The 24,226-nt window shown below is 41.6% G+C and overlaps 2 protein-coding genes across 5 annotated transcripts in view; one reads left to right on the top strand and one right to left on the bottom strand.

Annotated features, from left to right (window-relative positions):
• PRELID1 (PRELI domain containing 1) overlaps positions 1 to 6,326 on the bottom strand; it is an 18,584-nt gene extending 12,258 nt beyond the window's left edge. The window contains exon 1 of the mRNA XM_033927826.1: positions 6,082 to 6,326. Coding sequence (XP_033783717.1) covers positions 6,082 to 6,173 — 92 coding nt within the window. The 5' untranslated portion in view covers positions 6,174 to 6,326. The remainder of the gene's footprint in view (positions 1 to 6,081) is intronic.
• Positions 6,306 to 24,226, top strand: part of RAB24 (RAB24, member RAS oncogene family) — a 27,452-nt gene continuing 9,531 nt past the window's right edge. For 2 of the 4 annotated variants that reach the window (XM_033927828.1, XM_033927827.1), the window contains exons 1-7: positions 6,306 to 6,442; positions 7,228 to 7,434; positions 9,087 to 9,155; positions 12,159 to 12,237; positions 16,874 to 16,941; positions 23,904 to 24,003; positions 24,155 to 24,205. In XM_033927828.1, coding sequence (XP_033783719.1) covers positions 7,318 to 7,434; positions 9,087 to 9,155; positions 12,159 to 12,237; positions 16,874 to 16,941; positions 23,904 to 24,003; positions 24,155 to 24,205 — 484 coding nt within the window. In that variant the 5' untranslated portion in view covers positions 6,306 to 6,442; positions 7,228 to 7,317. The remainder of the gene's footprint in view (positions 6,443 to 7,227; positions 7,435 to 9,086; positions 9,156 to 12,158; positions 12,238 to 16,873; positions 16,942 to 23,903; positions 24,004 to 24,154; positions 24,206 to 24,226) is intronic. The other 2 variants (XM_033927830.1, XM_033927829.1) reach the window with 1 other exon arrangement.

Consider the following 24,226-nt stretch of genomic DNA (forward strand, 5'->3'; position numbering starts at 1 on the left):
GAGCACTAGAACAGGAATATACCACTGTAAAACTAAACAAGCCAGATTAGTACAGATCAATCCTGTCGTCAATGCCAACATGCCTTTTTTCGCACACAGATACACTCTCATCCAGAATAGAATAAGTAACCGCAAACTAAACATAGAATATGTAAACAACAATTAAATTGCTCCCTAAGAAGCCAGATTCTGCATACAATGCAGTACCACAGAAACAGTGATGCATGTCCCTTAGTACTATGCAAACTATAAAAGACAACAGATGTAAATTTAAAAAGACTGCCATATACCAATCACCACATAGAAATAAAACAAAAATGGAAAATAAGATCCTATGTTATTGGCCTACTACATTTTTCTACTATCTTTCAGAGGCCAAAATCTCCTTCCTCAGGTCAGTACCGGATACTGCTGTTACGGTATCCTTTCCTGACCTGAGGAAGGGGGTTTTGGTTTTTTAAAGTTATAAAAAAAAAATTAGTCTAATAAAAAGATCACCTTTTTTCTGTGCAACGTCCACATGGCTTGGCCCTTTTTCTCCTCATTCCATCTCTACTTGAGCCAGCATTTTCTTTCTGTGTCCATCAATGTCACCATTCCACCTCTTTTCCAGCATCACCCTTCAGAGTGCCCATTTCACCTATGTCCCTCCCTATCTTACCTCTTTTCCAGAAACTTACATAAGAATTGCCATACTGGGACAAACCAAAGGTCCATCAAGCCCATTTTATGCTGCTTATTCTAGGAATAAGTAGTGGATTTCCCCAAGCCATCTCAATAATAGCCTAAGGACTTCCCTTTTAGAAATGTATCCAAACCTTTTTTAAACCTTGCTAACCTAACTGATTTCACCACATTCTCCAGCAACGAATTCCACAGTTTAATTACACATTGTATGAAGAAATACTTTCTCCAGTTTTACATCTACTGCATGCCCCGTAGTCCTAGTATTTTTGGAAAGAGTGAACGAGCAATTCACATCTACCCTTTCAACTCCACTCAATATTTTATAGCCCTCTATCATATTACCCCTGAGCCGTCTCTTCTCCAAGCTGAATAGCTCTAGCTGCTTTAGCCTTTCCTCATAGGAAGTCGTCCCATCCCTTTTATCATTTTCGTCACCCTTCTCTGTTCCTTTTCTAATTCAGCTATATCTTTTTTGAGATACGGCGACCAGAATTGCACACAGTATTCGAAGTGCAGCCATACCACAGAACAGACATGGGCAAACTACGGCCTGTTTAGTTTTTTAATCTGGCCTGCCGACCATCCGAACCCCGCCAACTGTGAGCCCTACATAACTCCCCTCCAGAGCAGCATTGGGTCGGCAGCACTCTAAACAGGCTGCTTCGCGGCCTTCTCTCGTCAGGGAATTCCCTTTGCCGCATCACTGATGATGTCATTAGTAATGCGGCACACGGAAGGCTCCTGTTTAGAGTGCTGCCAGCCTGATGCTGCTCTGGATGGAGGTATGCTGTTGGCAGGGTTCGGATGGGAAGGAAGGATAGAGGGTCAAAGGGGTGCTCAAGGATTCTGCTGCACAAGGGATGGGAGAGAGGGAAGGATGAAAGCTGGGCAAGAGTTTTGCTGCACGAGGGAGGGAGGGAAGAATGGAAGCTGGGTAAGGGTTCTGCTGCACGAGGGAGGGAGGGAAGAATGGAAGCTGGGCAAGGATTCTGCTGCACTAGGAATAGGGGGGGGAAGATAGAAGCTGGGCAAGGGTTCTGCTGCACGAGGGATGGGAGGGAAGGAAGCTGAGCAAGGATTCTGCTGCACGAGGAATGGGAGGGAAGGATAGAAAGATGTTGCAGAGGGAAAGCACAAGGGGATGGATGAGAGGGGAGGAAAGATGCTGCACATGTGGGGGAGAGAAAGGAAAGAGGAAGAATTGGGGTGAAGGAGAGGAAGGGAGAGATAATCATGTATATTCTTTTGTACAATAAGTCTTACGTTTTCATGCTTTGCTACCTTTTAAAGATCAAAACCTTTTGTTATGACGTTTATATTTAATTTATATTACTGTGGTTCACACAAACACTCCATCCATCTGCTCTCGGTCCGGCCCCTCTGTCAAATTTAAGAACCCATTGTGGTCCACGAGTCAAAAAGTTTGCCCAACCCTGCCATAATATAATGGCATAAAATTTTCATCTTTGTTTCCCATTTCTTTCCTGATAATTCCTAACATTTTATTTGCTTTCTTAGCCGCCGCTGCCCACTGAGCTGAGGGTTTTAACGTATTCTCCTTTTCCTGGGTAGGGACTCTTAACATAGAATCCAGCATCACATAGCTATAGATCGGGTTTCTCTTTCAACCATGCGTCACTTTGCACTTGCTTGCATTAAACGTCATCTGCCATTTTAATGCCCAGTCTCCCAAGGTCCTCTTGCAATTTTTCACAATCCTCTTGCGATTTAACAACTTTGTATCCCTGTCCTTATCCTCCCCCCATGTTCACCATCTACCCTCTCAATGTCCTTACCTCCCCCTCCCTCCCTCCCTTTTTCAGCATTAAGAACATAAGAATCTCAGCCTTACTGGGTCAGACCAATGGTCCATCTAGTCTATCTGTCTTTGCGGAAGCCAATCCAAGTCATAAGTACCTGGTAAAAACCCAAAATGTAGCAGTAGTCCATGCTACCGTCACATGTCTGTCTCAACAGTAGACTATGGACTTTTCCTCCAGGAATTTGTCCAAACCATTTTTTAATTGCTCTTACCACATCCTCTGGCAACAAATTCCAGAGCTTAACTATTCTCCGAGTGAAAAAATATTTCCTCCTATTGGTTTTAAAAGTATTTTTCTGAAACTTCATCGAGTGTCCCATAGTCTTTGTAAATTTTGATGCAGTAAAAAATCGATCCATTTGTACCCATACTAAACCATTCTTGATTTTGTAGACTTCAATCATATCTTTCCCTCAGCCGTCTCTTTTACAAACTGAAGAGCCCTAACCTTTTTAGTCTTTGCTCATACGAGAGGAGTTTCATCCCCTTTAACATCTTGGTCGCTCTTCTTTTAACTTTTTCTAGTGCCGCTATATCTTTTTTAAGATAAGGAGACCAGAACTGAATGCAGTGCTCAAAATGAGGTTGCACCATTAAGTGATACAGAGGCATTATAACCCTTTTAGTCTAATTAACCATCCCTTTTCTAATAATTCCTAACGTCCTGTTTGCCTTCTTGGCTGCTGCCGCACATTGGGCGGAAGGCTTCAGTGTATTGTCTACGATGACACCCAGGTCCTTTTCTTGAGTGCTGACCCCCAAGGTGGTACCTAGCATCCGATAATTACAATTTGGATTATTCTTGCCAATGTGCATCACTTTGCATTTGTTCACATTGAATTTCAGCTGCCATTTGGACACCCAGTCTTCCAATTTCCTAAAGTCTGCCTGCAGTTTTTCAGTCCACATGCGTTGTAACAGCTTTGAACAGTTTAATGCCATCTGCAAATAGAGGCTCCTTCCTTTTTTAAGCACTACCCCCCTGTTCCTGAAATATCTAGGCAGCTAACAACTCTTTCCCCTCAATAACTGATCCCTTGAGCTGTTATCACTAGCTTCCACCCTGTTAAGTTCAATCTATTTGTACCTTCTTTTAATCTTTGTAAACCGCAATTCATTCTATTTGTATCTTCTTTTAATCTTTGTAAACTGCAGCTCCCTCTGTATCCTCATCAACCCTCTATTTCAGTATTATCCCCATGTGCCTAACTAGCCTCTTTCAGCATTGCCTCCCTCTGAAAACCCATCTAGCCCCCTTTCAGTATGCTCCCTGTGTTCCTATCTACCCTCCTTTCAGCATTTCCCCTATTGTCCCTGTATCCCTATTGTCCGTTTGTCTCCATTTTCAGCTTATCTCTCATTCCTGCACCCTGTAGCCAGCATCTTTCCATCCTTCCTCCTTTCCCCAGCTCAGTATGACATCTTTCCCTCCTCTCTTTCTCTCTCCTCCCCTCGATATGACATTTTTCTTTCCTCTCCACCCTCTCACAGGAGTCCTGCATTTTGCATTCTCCCTTCCACACGCTTCCCTCTCTCTTCCCTTGTTCCCACACCTTATAACCAGCATTTTTCCACCCACCCTCCCCTAGCCTGGTTTGACATCTCTCCCTCCTCCCCTATGAGTCCTGCATCTGGCCCTCTCTCTTGCAACCCCTTCCCCTTGGCCCTCTTTGGTGACAGCAGCATCTAGGCCTTCCCTCTGCGAGTCCCGCCTGCTTTAACATCCTATTTTCGCATAGGCGGAACTCGCTATGGGAAGACCCCGACCCCTGCTCCCTCACTGCTCACAAACTCCTGACATCCAGAAAGTGATAATTCGTCCCCCACCAAGGATTGCAGCCAATTGCTTGATGTTCAACTGGTGCTCCTGCGACAAAACTGCAATGGACCTTGGGCATGGTGGAAGAGTTGAATCTGGGGGAGACAAGCTGACAACAAGCCCCAAAAGCTTATCCATTCTGTCTGAACGTAGGGCTCTCTCCCACGGCTTGTGCTCCTATTGGTGTAGACCTAGTAGCATATTTCCCAATCCTCTGCTGTACCGACGAAGACATTCAGGCTGGTGAGGAAGTCACCCAAACCCTTTCTTTTAGTATGGGGCATATTATAGTACAATAGATGAGAGACAACAGCTCACCAGGTATGTGCCACTATCTGTGCCACTACACCCCCCCCCCCCCCATTGGATAATTTCTATGGAGTTTCTTTCTTAATGGGTTTTATTGTTAGGTTGCTTGAAACTGTTTTAAGCTTGAGCAGTATAGTAAATTTTAATAAACATTGCACATATCAGCTACATCTAACATAATGCATGTTAATGTGTTATTCTGTAAACTGAAGGATGTGGTACACAAGTGGTGGGTTTACAATGGTTGACTGCCTATTTGTGGCGATGTACATTTGAAGTGAAAAGCAACTATCTCCGATTTGATGTCTGTACCAAGAGTCAGCAATATCTGCTCTTTTATTTACCTCGTATCTGTCTTCTTTGGGAGCTGAACATAGGATGTATGCAGAAGTTTTTCTTTTGTGACTAGAACTTGGCAAAACCAGTTAAGTTATTTGGTGGGGAGAGTGGAAGAATCTATGAAAAAGAAAAGTGTTCCTTTTGTTTCTGCACTGACTAGGCATCATCAAATTATTCAGGTGATCCAGTGGGATTTTTTCCCCATGAGAGTATTATGGAAATCGAAACCTCTGATTATTTTGGAACTGGAGAACTACAGGGAGAATGATTAAGTTACAGGAAAGAATTCAAAGTGTTATATTTGATACCACAAACACTTTTAGGATGTACTTAAAAACACACTCATGGCAGGAGAGTGATTTTAGAATGCAAATTTGTATTCTGTAATTCGCCGATTGTCCAGCTCTCTTCACTGTAAACCGCCTAGAAGTGGTTAGTATTATTAAAGGTATGAGGAAAGACTAAAACGGTTGAGGGGAGTAGAAAGGGAAATGCTTTTAAAAGCAATAGGAGGAAATCCTTTTCCACTCCAACCTTGTTAATTCTACTTCATTCGTAACATTCACGGTCCTGCGGTATATAAACTGTTGTGGTAAGAGCGGATTGCGCAGCTGGTTTTAACCCTTTCAGGACCATAAGGATCGTAGGCCAATTTTTGTGGTTTTGACGACATTTTTATGGTAAAAAGGGCTTGCAGATGCCAAAAAATTGATTTTTTTTTGTGAAATGTCATTATTTTTTTTTTTTTTTAAATCAAACTTCTGGCTTATGGACGGTGTGGCAAGTGAATCTTCTCGTCAATCTGGCAACGACGCTAATGAATGAATGTCGGAACCAGTTTGTTTACATAAAGGCAGTATCATATGGAATCCGTACATATCAAATTTAGAACTGTAGACTATCCCAATCAAAATTGATAGGATTTTTAAGTTATGGGACAAATATGTCCCTTGGTCCTGAAAGGGTTAAGGAAGTTCCTGGAGGAAAAGTCCCTGTCCTTAGAGAAGCGAGGCGGCCTCGCGCGCCCACTCGGACCCGCGGGCTGAGCGCGAGTTGCCAGGACGACCGATGCCCGCGTGCTGCTGCGTCGGCGCAGGGCCGGTACCTGTAGGGGTTGGGGTAGCGCTGCCAGAAGGCGGCGAACACTTGGTCCCACGGAGTCCGGAGCACGCTGACCCCCAGGAAGTGCTTCACCATAGCTGCCAGCCGCGGCCTTCATGAGGCCTCGAGAGAGCAGCCGCGGGGGTCCGGGCGGCGCTGCCAGGCGACTCGGCGGCCGGCTGCGGCCTAGGTTGGGCGGAAGCTCCGCCCCTTCCGCTCACGCGCAGGGGCACCGGAAGCCCGCTAGATCTGACAGGCTGCTCTCTTCTTAGGTCTAAGCGCGCTATTTGGAGGGGCGAGAATGAAAACGCTTAAGCCAGAGGCAACCGAAAAATGGAAGAGTTATTTCTTTCAAGTTCTTTAAGGTCTGTATGGGTCATTGTACCAACGGTGAAACTAAGGGGGTTTCTAGCGCAGGGAGCTGCGCTGCTCCCAACCCTTCAGCACTGGGGAAGAGGGGGTGCATTTAGCGCGCCTTAGTAAAAGACCCGCTAAAGTAAACAGAATAGAACTGCTAATAAATGCAATAGATGTGCTTATTTTGGTTTTAGTGCAAATTAACTCAAAATACAGCTCCATAGTCGACAAGCAAACGTGTATCCCATCATCCACCAGCTGCAGTCATTCTTTTATTTTTCGATTTAATTTCTGTCAACTCTGAAAATCCAAGTTCGCAAAGATAAGGAGATCCAAATGGTAATAAAGCCTTTAGGATAACTTCTGCATAAAAAATAAAATTAAAATTACTTGCCATTAGTTTAGTTTTCAAGGACCAAATGATGCTTGTCCTTATGCACACAGATGCTCATAACATTGACAGACTTTTGCATATTGTAGTGGATACTGATGAAGGGAATTTTTAAAAATAAAGTAAAATTCCAGAATCTCTTTAGGGCACGCCGTTTGAGAGACACTGACTTGATTGGAGCCTTCAGCTTCAAGTAGTGGCAGATTATTTCAGCCCTTGTTAAACGAATTGCAGCAGAGCAGGCTATCTTTGCACTACTGTGAGGTATTGCCGCATGCGGGAATTGTCATGGATGCCTAATTACTGCGAGTTTCAACATGTGTGTTTAGAGTTCAGAGGATAAAGCAAAAAATGCTTGATGTTATAGCTGAGAATACATTGCTCACCGTCTCTTTTCCGCAGGTGAGTTCAGTCTTTGCATTCATTGCCAGTGGATCCAAACAGACCTGTCCATCTGCTTGAGGAGGAAAAAGGCCTCATTCAGGCAGAAAAATGAGCGGGCAGCGGGTAGACGTGAAGGTGGTGATGCTGGGGAAGGAATTTGTGGGGAAGACCAGCCTAGTGGAACGCTATGTTCATCACCGTTTCCTTCTGGGACCTTATCAGAATGTAAGTTTCCCCCCACCCACCGCCCGTTCTGTACTGTAGCTGTAAGTGTCACCCCCTTCATTTCTTTTCCTGTTTGATTATAAAAGCAGTTTGGGTATAGCTTAGTAAGCTAAAAAAAACAACAAAACTCTTGTATTAATACAAGGCAAAATAGGATCAGATTTACTGTGTACATAGATTATTTGCTAGAGAAATTAATCTTTTAAAGAGCATTTTTGGGAAGGGTTTCTTATGAGGAAGTAAAAAAAAAAAAATCTGATATTGTTTAATAATGACAGATCAGAGACTAAAGTGAATGGCAAACTAATGGCAGCATGAATCAAAGAATTGTTAGTAGACACTGCCTAGATAGAAGCATAGATCTGTACGTAAACCTGAGCTCAATTACTCTCAATCTTGAAGAAATGCTGAGACAGGAATTGCTGCTGCAAGGAGGAAAATTACATTGGTGAGTATTTAACTGCTGGGAAAAATGAAATTTGGGTAAATTAGTAATTTCAGTGTCTTTTTTATCATTCTGTTTATTGGGGGCAGTTTAGTATTTAATGTCACTGTCTAGAATTTGATTATGAAAGCACCACAGATAGCATTTTTTTTTATTTTTTAAAGTCTGTTTCCTATTTCCCTCCCACAGGCTTAATCTTTCTTTTATAAAATTTTAATACAATTTAGGAAGCTAGAAGGTTCAATTTGAGCATTAAAATCAAAGATGCATCTTGACTAATAGTAATTACTTGTAGACATATCACCAGAAGTAGTCGAAAATATTTAGGAGGAGAAGACCTCAGAAAGCATTAAGACACCTTAACCCTTTAATTGGCAGATGGTGAAAATGGCTGCTTTACGTAACTTGATGTTGAACAAGCGCAACAGTGTCAAGTAATAGGCATTTGGAGATGCAGATCTCTCATAAAAACACTTGTTGCTTCTGAGCAACAATGCCAAATAAAAGGTTAAAAATAGCATCAACCTTTTGCTTATAAATCTCTTTCATTGGTGAAAAACCTTCATTTTCAATTAATTTAACCCTTTTGTTTTCTTTTTAATTGTAAAATCTAATTTAGGGTCTCTTTTACTAAAGCTTAGCGCACACTAATGAATTAGCATACATGTCCTAATTTATATCTGTGGGCCATCTGCACTTAGCACATGATAATTCCCTTAGCGTGCGCTAAGCTTTAGTAAAATGACCCCTTCGTGTCCATATAATGTATTTATCTGTGCTGGTAGGCTTGTTACGCTGACAGTCTTTTAGCATATTGAAGCAAACCTTAAAAAAGAAACATATCTGTGCTGGAGACTTCAGTCCCAAAATGACTGCTAAGACCTCCAGCAGCAATTTCACGAGACTACTTTGTACATGAAAAATGAATGGAAGAAACTGGGGGCGGGGCTAGGGCAGGACTGACAATTAATAGATGTGCCTTATTGATGAAAAAAAATAAATGGTCACGTTACCTATATTAGATATTTTGTCCCTAGTAAAGAATATCCTTTCCCTAATCATCCTTTGAACAGATTCAGTCAGCATAGCCTTCAGCAGGAAATTGGAATAATGGGAAATGCAGTTTGAAAGGTTACAGAAAAGAAGAGAAGGCTGTATTAACTGCTGAATATCTTCTCATTCTCAGTATTTTTTTTTTTTGTTACAGACAATCGGTGCAGCATTTGTAGCTAAAGCTATAAATGTTGAAGGCAGAGTGGTGACACTAGGGATATGGGTAAGTAGTTTCTTGAGATGGGATCTGGAGAATACTGAATAGTAGCACTTTAGCAGGTACTTCTGTGTTTATGTGCAAGTGGCAACAATACAGCTACGCATTATTTTGTAACGGTGCACACAAGTGACACAGCACTGAACATATTAATTAAGCATCAAGTGACAAAAGCAAGTTATAAAATAGCAGTTTTTATTCTTACAAATAATCAGCTAAATCAAAGAAAATTATTAAAACTTTTAAAAATCTTTAACTGTTCCTCCTGAACAAAATAATATAAAGATATTATGTCCTTCAGCTGAAGTTCTGGTATAGTATTTTTCAGATAAGATTCTGAAAAATAGATCTTCTGTTCCTCCTGATTTGGAGATGGTCCTTTGACAAAGTGGTAGTGATTCCCCTGCAGCAAATGTATCAAAGCACATTCAGTTCCTGGGGGCTTCGGTGCATTGGCTGTGGCTTTGGCAAAGGAACCCTGCGTTTTCTAATTGCTCTGTTTCGGAATCAATTCCAGCAGAAAGACATTGGTCATTTTTCTCGCCTTTTACACTTGATGACTTTTCAGTAAAGATCTAATTTTACTAAATCTGCATATTTGATCCAGCACAATGGCTTATGCTGACTTAGAAATCATCCATCTTGGAGAAGATTATTTTATCTGTTAGGAGGAATTGTTTTTGACCTCACTTATTAAAAGTGCATCCCTGGAAAAATAAAATCTTCCTTTGAGCTACAAACCAGTGGCAAGTATACCATTGGAGTTAGTGGAGTCTTATGTTGTGGAATTATTTGATTTATTTTTATTTTTTTTTAATTATTTACATCTTTACAGTTCAATTTTAGCCCATATCATTCTACTGAATCAGTCTTACTGGTGATGGTCTCATAAAGTCATTGTTTGCATTCAGTAAATTGGCTGCTCTTTTGCAGCTTGACCTTACTGCGGTGTTATGATGTGTTGCATACATTGTGTTCGCAACTCTATGATCAATTCGATATGCAACCACTTGTAATCTCTGTTTAACTAATGTGAACCGCCTAGAACTCTTCGGGGTATGGCGGTATACAAAAATAAAGTTATTATTATTATTATTATTTTTGATGAAAAGCATTTCTCAATTCTAGTTTGAGCATTTATTCTCTCTAAATTTGATAACTGCATCATTGGTTTATAGAAACGGAGAAAAATGAAGGCAGATAAGACCATATGGCCTGTCTAGTCTGCCTAACCATACCATCTAATCTAATCTAATCATTCATTTCTATACCACATAGCCAAAAAGTTCAATGTGATTTACATAAATTTTAAGAATATCATACAAAAGGATCAGATTAGTTAAGTGCTAAACAGATGAGATTTCAATTGCTTTCTAAAATCATAATAAGACTTGGAACAAAGTAACGGGTTTTAGTTCCCCGTCCCAGAGAGCCGCTTGGAAAGCAAATAACTGTCATCACCATTTGTTTGCTTTCCAAGCAACTCTCTACTATCTCCTACTCTTCATTAGAGATCCAACCTTCCTGAATTCAGACACACTTTTGTCTCCACCAGGAGGCCATTCCAAGCATTTACCACCCTTTCCGTGAAAAGTAGATTCAGAAGTAACCTGATAAAGTATCTTCTTTCACCTTCATCCTAAGCCCCCTCATTCCAGATTCCTTTCAGTTGAAAGAGACTCACCTCGTGCAGTTATATTTTAAATGTCTCTATCATATCTCCCTTCACCCACCTTTTCCTGCAGAGTATACATATTGAGATCTTTAAGTCTGCCCCCCTACACTTGAAAGAGGCAAATCTTACCAGACAGCCCTTCAGCAATATCACTTACAAAAATGTGTGCAAGTCTGATTTGATGACAGTAGTATAAGGGCCCTTCAGCATATACACGCTTGGCATAACTCTCCTAACATGCTGCACACACAGGGATACTTGTTCTCTATGGCAAATAGACAATGTTTGTATTTTTTTGCAGGGAATGGAAATGTTCAGCATACATAAGCTTACCTATACAGATGGACAGTCAGAAAGTAGATTTACATATTTGTGTATATATCTGTGGTAAACATGGGAGTAATAGAAGTTGCTTACCTGTAACGGTAGTTCTCCTTGGACAGATGATCTTACAGCCACACAAGAAGGTGACGTCCCCATGACGGAGCCAACCCGGCAGTCTAAAAGCTGCAAAGCTAAAGAGCTTTGCGCATGTGCCAGCCCTCCCGCCCGAATGCACTCATCCTGGCCACTATATAAACAAAACCCCAACCAACCAAAACAGTTAGGTATAAAGCTGGCGGCAACTAAAGGGGAGACCGGGCGGGATTGTGTGGCTGTAAGATCATCTGTCCAAGGAGAACTACTGTTACAGGTAAGCAACTTCTATTTCTCCCTGGACAGAGATCTTACAGCCACACAAGAAGGTGCCTCCCGAGCTGAAGGTAACAGAGGAATAACATGCTTATGATCTGTTACCTGCGAAGCAGCGGACGCCTCATAAAGCCGCTTGCAGCACCGTAGAACCCAGCGAGGCAGCCGCTCCGGATTCCACATCAAGGCAGTAATGCTTGGCAAAGGTATGAATCCTGGACCAGGTAGCCGCTCTACAGATCTCTTGGAGAGGAGCAAGGCGAAGGTTAGCCCAGGTGGTAGCCATAGCACGAATGGAAATGTTCAGCATACATAAGCTTACCTATACAAATGGGCAGTCAGAAAGTAGATTTACATATTTGTGTATATATCTGTGGTAAACATGGGAGTAGGTAAAAGTCTACATGAATATAATTTTGAAGTGTTGCTTTTCGAGAGAGATTTGGCTAGTAGGTTGAAGTGCTGTTGGTTTGTGAAAGCTTGCTGGTGAGTAGCACTGTCCACCATGATCATAGGGTCTCTGACAGTATGTGCTGTCTCAGCAGCAGAGCTCTTGAGAGCTGATTTATGAATCATTGTAGGATCATGATCCTGATTGACTGGATTTTGTCAGTAAATAATTTCCTGATCTTTCCCTACAGGATACTGCAGGCTCTGAGCGATATGAGGCCATGAGTCGTATCTATTATCGAGGAGCAAAAGCTGCAATCGTGTGCTATGGTAAGGAAAGAAAGGAAGGGGCATTGGTCAGCTCTGAACCCCCATTTTCCGGTGCATGCCTGCCTGAGGAATTGAGGCCAGCGTCAGACTGCAGGCTTCTTGTAACCGGACTGTCTTAAGGAGGGCAGCCTTTGAATAAATAAATCTCTTGAGTGCTATATTAGCTAAAAGCACTGGAATATGAACTTGTCATTTTTGTACTTTGTTAGCAAGATGACTAGGCCTCATTTCATATAGGGCCTTGAAAGTAAGGCACAAAAATCTAAACAATTTGGCCAACAAGTGACGATCCTAAAGGACATAGGCAATATCTGCCCTAAGAACATGTCCTGACACTCCTGAGCAGCCTGGAAGGGAGTGTATAGAAGCATTCCAGTGCATCTTATCAGATCTAGGGCTGGGAAATTCAACCAGGAGGGCCTTGCCTCATCAAGCTACTGATTTTCTTTGAAGAGGTGAATGAACGTGGATAAAAGTGAGCCAGTTGATATTGTGTATTTTCAAAAGTCATGGGATAGGAGGCAATGTCCTCGTATGGATTGAAAACTGGTTGAAAGACAGAAAACAGAGAGTGGGTTTAAATGGTCAATGGAGAAGGGTAAATAGTGGGGTCTGTGCTGGGACAGCAGCTTTTTAACATAGAGATTGGAATAACTAAATTTGCTGATGACACAAAGTTGTTCAAAGTTGTTAAATCACAAGAAGATTGTGAAAAATTGCAAGAGAACCTAGTGAGACTGGGCGTCAAAATGGCAGATGACATTTAATGTGAGCAAGTGCAAAGTGATGCATGTGAGAAAGAGGAACCCGAACTATAGCTACGTAATGCTGGGTTCTATGTTAGGGATCACTGCCCAGGAAAAGGATCTAGGTGTCATTGTTGAGGATAAGTTGAAACCCTCAGCTCAATGAGTGGTGGCAGCTAAGAAAGCAAATAGACTTAGGAATTATCAGGAAAGGAATTGAAAAAAAAGATGAAAATATTATAATGCCTTTGTATCGCTGTATGGTACAATTGCACCTTGAATACCTACTGTATCTCAAAAATGATATAGTGGAATTAGAAAAGGTACAGAGAAGGGCGACGAAAATGATAAAAGGGATGGGATGATTTCCCTATGAGGAAAGGCTAAAGTGGCTAGGTCTGTTCAGCTTGGAGAAGAGACGGCTCAGGGGTGATATGATAAGAGGTCTATAAAATAATGGAGTGGAAAGGGTAGATGTGAATCACTTATTTATTCTTTTCAAAAATACTAGGACTAGGGAACATGCGATGAAGCTACTAAATAGTAGAAAATATTTCTTCACACAACTGTAGTTAAACTCTGGAATTTGTTGCTGGAGAATGTGGTGAGATCAGTTAGCTTAGTGAGTTTTAAAAAAGGTTTGGATAATTTCCTAAAAGAGAAGTCCATAGGCCATTATTGAGATGGCTTGGGGAAATCCACTGCAGCATAGAATCTGTTTTGCTACTTGGGACCTGGGTTGGCCACTGTTGGGAACAGGATACTGGGCTTGATAAACCTTCGGTCTGTCTCAGTATGGCAATACTTATGTTCTTAGATATGATTAAAAACCCAGTGTCAGAGAAAGTTAGAGAGGCCCAAAACAGGGAGCAATAGTTGTCCCGATTGCAACTTTGCTAGTATGTGCAAGGCATCGCTTTTTGATTGGTAACCAGTGAACTGCGTAGAGCGCTGGAGTAATGGGGTCATGGTAGCTGAGATTGTATAGGAGTCAAATTGCTGAGTTCTGGACTTTTTGGAGGCGTTTTAGATCTCTTGCGGCGATGCCATTGAATAGGGACTTGCAGTAGTCTAGTCTAGAGAGTATGTAGGCATAAATTAAATGATTAAATTAACTTCTCTTCTTTGATATTTCTGGGTCAAAGACTGTAAAGTCCACCTGGTATTGTCCTAGGTTTCAAATGCTGAAGTTGCCGTCCAAGGATGTGCTGAGACTGGAGTCGGTCCAGAGAATGGCCACCCGGATGGTCTCGGGACTCAAGGATCTCCTGTACGAGGAACGGCTGGATAAGTTGCAGCTGTACTCACTCGAGGAACGCAGAGAGAGGGGTGACATGATCGAGACATTCAAGTATCTCACGGGCCGCATCAAGGTGGAAGAAGATATCTTCTTTTTCAAGGGTCCCGCGGCAACAAGGGGGCATCCGTGGAAAATCAGGGGCGGGAAACTGTACGGGGACACCAGGAAATTCTTTTTCACTGAAAAGGTGGTTGATCGCTGGAACAGTCTTCCACTTCAGGTTATTGAGGCCAGCAGCGTGCCTGATTTTAAGGCCAAATGGGATAGACACGTGGGATCTATTCACAGAGAAAGGTAGGGGAGGGTCATTGGGGTGGGCAGACTAGATGGGCCGTGGCCCTTATCTGCCGTCTATTTCTATGTTTCTATGAAGCATGCTCGTAAACCAAATTGCTCGTATATCAAAGCGAGTTTCCCCATAGGAAGTAAGGGAAATTCGCTCGATTGGCTGTAGTGTAAGTGGGCTGTGCAGTCCCAAGTAGAATCAGTCTGACGACTAGCCAAGCAGAACTAAGAAACTAAGAACTGTGAACTACAACAGCAACTTCACTCCCAGAAGGTGAATAGCAATCCTGTTGGATTCTGATTAGAACAAGAACCTTAAAAAATGTCCCCACAGCTCGCCAGGTACGCCAGATGAACCAAATGCTGCTGTTCTTATAAATTCCCCTAACAACCCAGACAAAAAGAAACGGCAAAAAAAAAAAGTGCTCGTCGTGCAAAACTCCGAATAAAAATGACAGGGCAGGGTCTGTGCCAGTCTGGAGGGACTAAAAGAAAGAAAATTAGCTGCTAAGAACCTAATTTCTCCTTCTTTATCATCCCTTCAGACTGGCACAGAAACTGATGGGACGTACCAAAGCAGCACCTATCATTTAAGCACACGAAGCGTCGCAGAGCAAAAAAATAAGTCCTGTGGGGAAAGTCAGTGATTGTTAAGCATAGAGCACTGAGGACACACTTTTTCACATATTGTCTCAGTTTGATTACTTGTAGATTGTAAACAATTTTTTATTGACATGAAAAACCCGCAGAAGGGAGAACAACAACAAATGCCTGCACAAAAGGAACAAAGGCAACATCTGCATAAGCAAATACAACATGACAAAAACATGCGTCAAGTATACCCACCCAAAAACCCCAACCGCCCCATGTTCCTTCTACCCACAAGCCCTACCCATCAGCTCCCCCCTTCCCCCCACCAGGAATGCCAGAGCAGGAAGTAGAAAGTCGCAAACCAAGTTCCCCCCCAGGGTCTGGACTCTGATGACCCCAGGGCACCTAAACAAACGATGCATCCCCCTCCCAAAAACAGACCCCCCCAAGTCCCCTCCTCCCCCCTTTTTCCTCAGAACAGAGAGATGCCAAAATCCAGAACTAGCCAGGAGAGTGCACCATCAAGCCAGGGTATTAAGAAGAAGGCTAAGCCCCCTAGGAGACAAGGAACGCAAAAAGCTCCGACGACGTTTAAAGGAGCCCCTCACCTCACGCGCCTCCCAGAGAACTAACGCATGAAGATGAGCTCTCCAATGCCAAAAAGACGGAGGAGTCGATGAGGTCCAATGCTGCATAGTGCATCGTCGAGTCGGGAGACACACCTTACGACACAGCCAACGAGCATCCTGAGGCAAAGATCCAAAAGCTCCCGGTAAATCCAGTACCACCTGAGCAACCGTGCCCGCCACAAACCTCTCCAAAAGGGAGCTCATATAGTTGACCACCTCCGCCAGTTTGATTACTTGTAATACAAACACATGAAACGAAGAAAAATCTAAAGTTACAAATTGAACAAAGCCTTCTGAGTGATAAACTCGATTTTAATGACCTGGTAAATTTGTTTCTCAAATGTAAGTTTACTATCAAAAATGACCCCTAAATACCAAAAAGAGTCTACTATAGGTACAGGCATTGGAGCAACTAAACATAAGAATTGCCGCTGCTGGGTCAGACCAGTGGTCCATCGCGGCCCTTAGGTCAAAGACCAGTGCTCTGTTTGAGTCTATCCTTACTTGCGTATGTTCTGTTCCAGTAGGAACTTATCCAACCTTGTCTTGAATCCCTGGAGGGTGCTTTCCCCTAAAACAGCCTCCGTGTAACTGTTTTCAGAGCATTCAGAACTGTGTAGTTTGTGCTGATGAAGCCAGTTTGAAAGTGCATCCAGAAAGTCTTGCAGAGGACCAAAGTTCTACTTCCACTGCCTTTGTGGTCCACATTAACACTTGTTGTGAACTGAGAAATGTGGTAGACAGGTTTGGGAGGGGAATCAGAAGAATCAAGAACAGTACATGGGACATAGAAGTAGGAAAAGGAACAGGTGAGGGAGGAGAGAGCGGATGGATGAATCTTTTGAATTTTGTCAGATTGTAGTATGGAATAGTACAGGACAGTGGGAGTCCTGCATCTATCCCCGCCACGTCACCTGCACAAACTCCACATTCAGCTTCCAAGCTGCAGTGGATTGAAGTTGGAGATGATGCTGAATTGCTGAAGGGCTTGATGTGCTGGTTCTGGGTACTGGAGCTCAGGGACAGTGAGCTGGAAGCAGCTGTAATGGTGACAGCTTATGCACTTGTTCCTCTCTCTTGTACAGATGTAACAGACAGCAGCAGTTTCCAGCGAGTGAAATTTTGGGTGAAGGAATTGCAGAGCTGTGAGCAAGTGAGTTTACATGTAGATATTTCCTGCCACCCTTTTCTATTCCTCTGAAAAATGTTAACTGGAAATGTAAAGGAATGTCATTGTACTCTTGTGTCTCTGCAGGTGGATTTTTACTTTAGCAAAATTTTAGAAAAACATGTATGCAAGTGGAATGGGACAGAGGGGGGCACCATGTTTGGGGAAGGTGGGGACATAACGAGGATGTTCTGTCTGGGGAGCAGTGAAACATATAATCTAGTAAATGATGGCAGATGCTGCATCTGCCACTCTGCACAGGTTACGCTTCTTCCCGATTGAACTCTGGCATCACAACCAGGGCAGCTGACAATCTGTAACTATGTCTATCGCAGATAAACAGTTCTTTATGGGCCATCAGAGAAACATAACACCTGCCCATCATACCAAATGATTTAAATGAAATATAAAAATATGCATACCTGATCTGACTTGCTGTTTTTGGGAACAGATCGCAGAAGTCTCCTGGCACTGGCCTTTCTTCCCGCCTGCTAGAGTGGTCATAGAAGCCCACTCCAGCCCATCCTGATCTATCTTGTCATGTCCAGTACTGCCCTTCCCAACTATTTGGAGTAGCTGTCATAACCCATCAGCCATAGTTTGTTTAAGTTTGTTTTGATCTCATCCTCTTTCTTAATTTCACACAGTTTGAATTCCATTACTGTTTCTCTATCACCTCCACCGGGATAGCATGCCAGGCATCCACCACCCTCTCCATGATGATAGATAAAGGCCAAATGATCTATCCAATCTGCCCATCTGCAGCATCCACTATCTCTTCTCCCTAAGAGATTCCACATGCCTATCACATGCTTTTTTGAATTCAGACACAGTTCGTGAAAGTTTTCAGCCAGTGTCTGGGCACCTTTCAGACATTATAAAGGTGGCCTGGGAGAGTTGAACTATTGTTTGGCCTTTTGTTATTGCTTTGGGTCCAGTGATGGTTTGATTGCTTAGATTGGATAAGTATTGGTTTTACTGTTTGGATGATCATTGTATGTATGTGTATATATATATATATATATATATATATATATATATATCCTGAGCATGTGGGGAGTCCTTCCTCCTGAAATCTGGGCAGGCAGGGGGAAGGAGGGTCTATCTGGGATGGAGAGATGGATGGAGGGAAGGGGGGAGGGTAAGCTGGGAGGTAACCACATGGATCAGTACTAGTGAAGCAGAGGCTCTTTCTTCTAACCTGGGATCCTATTGGAAGTGTTGGGGGGCTAATAGCTTTTATATTGCAGCTATAGAGTATTTGCAATTAATGGGTATAGTGTCTGAGCTGAGGCTTCTATTGATAAATGCAAGAGGGCTTAATGACAGGCCTAAGAGACATCTGTTGTTTCGGGAATTGCTTTTGTTCAAGAAATCCATTTTTTGTCATGAATATGTTTTGAGAGATCCCAGATTTCCAGAGATCTATTTGGCCTCCAATAAAGGGCATAAAAAATCTAGGGAAGTTGGTATTCTTATCGCAAAAGGGGTACAGGTTGACTGCAAAAAGGTGATTTGGGATACTGAGGGCAGATTTATAATTCCGGTGTCCAACATTGGGGGCCATTGGTTTACTTTGGTTAATGTCTATGCGCCCAACGAAAATCAGGGGGTGTTCCTTCAAAAACTTGAACTGGTCCCTTTTGCGCCACTGGGATCTTTAAGACTTGTGGAGGAAAATACATCCTGCCGAGAGGGATTATATTTGGAGGGCGAGAACACCAAGGTCCAAGAGAGTCTGACGCTGTCACACAGTGGGGGGGCCTCACGCCGACCAGGACGCCGAGACTACAACTTTTCAAGAAGCGGAAGAAATCGGCTCCTCAAAGGCGACGCAGGACAACATATGGAGAGTGCTCAAAAAACTGGAAGTTGCAGCTACCAAATCAGCTGGTGACATCTCAGTACTAGTGAGTAAACTGGATGATTTGTCGATGTCCGTTCAAAATATTAAATTAGAAACTAATGCTAAGTTTGATCAAATAAATAAAGAAATAGCCTCACTCCAAAATCTTTCGGGGAACTTTAAGGACAAATTTTTTTATTCAAATCAATAATGACTATACCTATTGATATGTTTAAAAGATATTTGATTGAAAATTTGAAATTTACACCTGACTCGATTCCTCCAAGCAATAGGATTTACTATTTGCCAAAAGAACCTAAATCGCAAGTAATTGACTTGAATAATAAACTGGGATTAAGTATGTATTTTTTGCACCTGAGCAACTTCGCAGCTTTTTGGACACTAAGGGCTCCTTTTACTAAGGTGTACTATGCTTTTTAGCACATGCTAAATATTAGCGTGTGCTAAACGCTAATGTGTTCATGTTATGGACGCGTTAGCGTGGGCTAAAACGCTTAGCACATCCTAGTAAAACAGGGGGTAAGAAATAAAGTCAGGTATGACAGGGCTGCTTTAAGAAGTGTGGTCGGAATATAATACGTTAAGCTTTTTCTGTTTTTACTGCTATCTTCGTATAACTCTTTATTGTTTCTCAAAAAAGAATTGAGCTCTAAGGAAGAGTTTAAAAGATATTGTTTAAATGTTATACATGTGAATTGCTTCTAAGTTGCATTTCTTATTTTTCTTCTGAGATTTTTTTTTTTTAATTTAAATCTGAATTTCTGTAACGAGTGGATACTTGACAATGCATAAATAAATAATAATAAAAAAAAGATCATCGGACATTACCACCCCCAGGTCCCTCTTCACATCCCAGCACATATGGTTTCTTCCGATTTCTAATCCCCAAATACATTACTCTGCACTTTTTTGCATTGAATTTTAGTTGCCAGATATGAAACCATTCCTCTAACTTTTACAGATCCTTTTTTGTGTTTTCCACTCCTTCCTTAGTGTCTACTCTGTTACAATTCTTGGTATTATCCACAAAGAGGCAAATCTTTCCTTCTAATCCTTCATCAATGTTGCTCACAAACATATTGAACAGGATCAACCCCAGCACTGAACCCTGAGGGGCTCCACTACTCAACCTTCCTTCCTCTGAGTGAATTTCATTAACCGCCACCCTCTGGCATCTGTCTGTCAAGCAGTTTCTAATCCAATTCATCACTTTGGGTCCTAACTTCAGCCTATCAGGTTTGTTCAAGAGCCTTCTATGAGGAACCGTGTCAAAGGATTTGCTGAAATCTAAGTAAATCACATCTAGCATATGTCCTTGATCCAATTCTCTGGTCGCCCAATCAAAAAATTCAATCAGATTTGTTTGACACATTTTACCTTTAGTAAAACCATGTTGCCTCGGATCCTGTAACCCATTAGATTCTAGGAATTTCATTATCCTTTCTTTCAGTAATGCTTCCATTATTTTTCCGATAATTGAAATGAGGCTTACTGGCCTGTAATTTCCCGCTTCATCTCTGCGACTACTTTTGTGAAGTGGCACCACATCCGCTCTTCTCCAATCCCCAGGAACCACTCCTGTCTCCAAAGATTTTAATACGACTTGCCAGAACCTCTCTTAGCTCCCTCAATATCCATCTGGTCCCATTGCTTTGTCCACTTTCAATTTTTCAAGTTGTTCATAAACACATTCTTCCATAAACAGTGCGGTATCTACTTTATTTTCATGTGTAACGTTGCCAAACTATTTCTATCCTTCTTCAGGATTTTCTTCCGTAGTGTGGTTGGCTTTGTTTTCACAAAAGTAAATAAGAACTTCCTGAAAGTCCCTGGGAGTCCAGAGTGATAGAGGTGGGGGGGGGGGCAGGAAAGAGAATGTTACATAATAAGGGATTTTGAGAGAGGATGTAGGTTCAGGATGGGGAGGGTGAGACAGAGTGTGAAGGAAGAGACTATTGGAGATATGATGTGATTGGCAGACACTACTTAGCAGCATCACAGCTGCGTCAGAAGGTATCACTGGACAACAACATTTTTGCTTCTTCAACACTTTCGGGTGTATCTTACAGATTTTTGGCTGCTGATCTCAAAAATCACGTTTAAAATTACGTATCATACCATTTTAACAAAAAAGTACATTTTTACAATTTCTTGTTATACTTTCAGGCTAATGCAATTAATAATTAATAACTGACGCCAAGATTAAAGGAGGTATTTTTGTCAGTCCTTCAAACAGACACGTCATCAATGACGAGAGATTTGAAGATCTGTTAGTTGGGACAGAGAAAATTGCCTAGAAAGCATTCAAGGATGTCATGGAGAATTTTCTTGCCAGTTACAGAGCTCCAAACCATATTCAACTGGTTGACAAACTTTTTAGAGCATACAAAACCATGAAGTGCAACATGTCACTGAAGATGCACTTTCTACATTCACACTTGGATTTCTTCCCTGAAAATCTTGGTGTAGTTGCCAACGAACATGGCAAAAGCTTTCACCAGGAGTGGGTCATCTCTTTTGGATTATAATATATATTTTTTCTTTGGTATTTTGTTTTATTGTTTTGATTTCTTTTGGACTTTGTTTTTTGCACGTTATTTGGACTTATTTTGGACTATGATTTTTGTATATTTTTATACATTATTGTGTTATACCTGATATTTCCACCTTGGGATTGTGTTTTGCTGTCAGTTTTCAACAAGATCATTGAGATTTTGAGCATCTAACGACTCATCTCTGCGTATGTTTGGAGATGCTGGACCTTTGAGACCATCTCGAGATAACATCTGGCATTCAGATAAGTAATACCTTCATTTATATCCTGAATGCTTCCCATTATACTGGCATGTGGTTTACTGATAATTATGTTTTGGATGATATCAGTGTCCTTTTCAAGATCTTATAATTAAGATTATATTCTACTAGCACTTGTTAGCTTTTTGGAAGGGTTCTTTAAGGACAGAATGCTGCAATGATGGTCCTTATACTCATTGGTCTTTACTTCTAGTGACCGGTGTGTGGGGAGCTGAGCACATTCACTTACACATAAATATTTTTCTTTATTATTATATTTTTTCTTTGCTTTTATGATCATATTTGTTATATTTTTCAGCTATAGCATTTTTGGATTAAATATAAAAGCTTTCACCAGGACATTGCCACTATGGAAAAAAGATATCAGGGCAACTGGAATCCATCAATGTTGGCTGACTATTGGACACTGCAACGAGATGCACAGGACAGGAAAAGACTTTTAGCCACGGTGAACTATCACAGCATATCAGAACCTTTGTGCATTAAAACATGATATAGTCAATTAAAGATACCATTGTGTTTTTCAAAATTCCTACGTGATACTGTCAGTGGGAAATTATATTTGTTTATTTTGAAGGGGTTGTTTTAAAAACGCAAAACTGTTGGAAAAATTTGTTTGCCCTCGTTCAACCACCTTTGAGCCAAAGGGTCCCTCATTTAAAAAATTAGGGAAGACCAGAGAGAGTAACACAGAAGAATCAAATTCACACGAAAGCGTAGAAAGGTCCAAGCAAAAGACTGGTGAACTCCAGATATTCCTTTATTTTCAACTAAAACATGTGCATGTTTCAGCCCTATGGCCTGCATCAGGAGTCTTAACAGTTTGTGCAGATCACTAACAGCGCCATTTACACTATATTGCTTTTGATCTACTTTTTGTGAGGTTGGAGTAGCCATTGGATGTTTAATCCATTCACTTTTGCACAAACTGTTAAGACTCCTGATGCAGGTCGTAGGGCCGAAACATGCGCATGTTGAGTGGGTGTTTTATTTGAAAATAAAGGAATATCTGGAGTTCACCAGTCTATTATATACCTATTCAGGTAATCCGATCTCTTCTCGTGTCTTCTGACACAATCCCCCCTACCATTTTTTGTTGCCTTTCTCTGAATACTCCCAAGTCTTTCTATGTTCTTAATGAGAACAAAAGCCTTCAAAACTAAACACAGTATTTCAGAACTTCACGTAGAGGCCTCACCAATGACTTGTACAGGGGCATTAACATTTCCTTTTTTTTCTGCTAGTTATGCCTCTCTCTTCCTCTATCCAGCTTAGCTTTCTTCTGGCTGTGGCTATAACCTTGTCAAGCTTTCATAATAATATAGTACAGAGATAGTTTGGGGTGCTCTATTAGACGAAGGTGGATCCTTATTAAATAAAGCCTTAAGGTTTGTCTTGTGCAATTTGATCTATCAAGACCATGACTTTCTGTTGCTGATCTTGAATGAGACTGGCATTGAGGGAAATGTCCTAAAATAGTTTTCAGGGTTTTTTGACCTACAGATCTTATAAAGTGAAATGCCATGGTTCTTTGTCATGTCCATGTGAGGTGTCTCAGGGATCCCTCTGTCTCTAATGCTATTTAATGTATGCATGAGATTTCTAGGAAGAAAACTCGTGCATATAAATGTTTTGAGGAGTGGCTGAATGGTTAGAGCAGCTGCCTCGGCACCCTGAGGTTATGAATTTGATTCCTAGTGCAGCTTTTTGTAATTCTGGGCAAGTCACTTAACACTTCATTGCCCCATGTACAAATTAAGTCTAAAATATGTAAACTGCTTTGACTATAACCATGCCAAAAAAGTGGTATATTTAGTCCTATCCCCTTTACCCCATATATGTAGATGACATTACAGATGCAGGGTAAAGGGCCATGGATTTAATATATTGCCTTTCTGTGGGTACTTTTCTCCGTCCCTACTGGACTCACAATCTGTCTGTCATTTATTTATTTATTTTTACCTGTGGCAATGAATGATTAAGTGACTTGGCCTGGGGTCACAAGGAGCTACACTGGGAAATGACGCCGGTTCCACTCTGGGGTGTCTTTGTTGCATATCTTCATGTTATTAAGCATGACATGAAGGGATTTGCAGCAGAATGGATACCCCAGAGGGAAACGTCATTAGATGGGAAGTGATCTACAAAATAAGAAGAATCATCTCATATTTGCGTTTGGAGTACCAAATGCGTAGGAGAGGGATGGGGCAGAAGGATACATTGGCTGGGGATTTATAGATACTGTAATTTTGCCCTTTCTTCTTAGCATTGTAGAATTTATCTGTGTGGAACGAAATTAGATCTCCTTGAAAATGACCGGAGCAAACGTCAGGTGGATTTTCATGATGTGCGGGACTATGCTGAAGGTAAATGTATGTATGACTGCACACCTATAATCCTCCACCCCAGAGATGGCTACATTCATGTTTATGAGGTCTTGTGCTTGTAACTTGTTGAGCTTTTGTTTGGGGGGTGTTTCATGTACATAAAAGGGAAATGTGCGTCTTCTGTTTACAGAAATCAAGGGGCGGCACTATGAGACTTCCAGTAAGACAGGGCAAAATGTAGGTGAGTGCTCCTTACTCTGAA

The sequence above is a fragment of the Geotrypetes seraphini genome, chromosome 18, assembly GCF_902459505.1.
Source record: "Geotrypetes seraphini chromosome 18, aGeoSer1.1, whole genome shotgun sequence".
Lineage (NCBI taxonomy): Eukaryota > Metazoa > Chordata > Amphibia > Gymnophiona > Dermophiidae > Geotrypetes > Geotrypetes seraphini.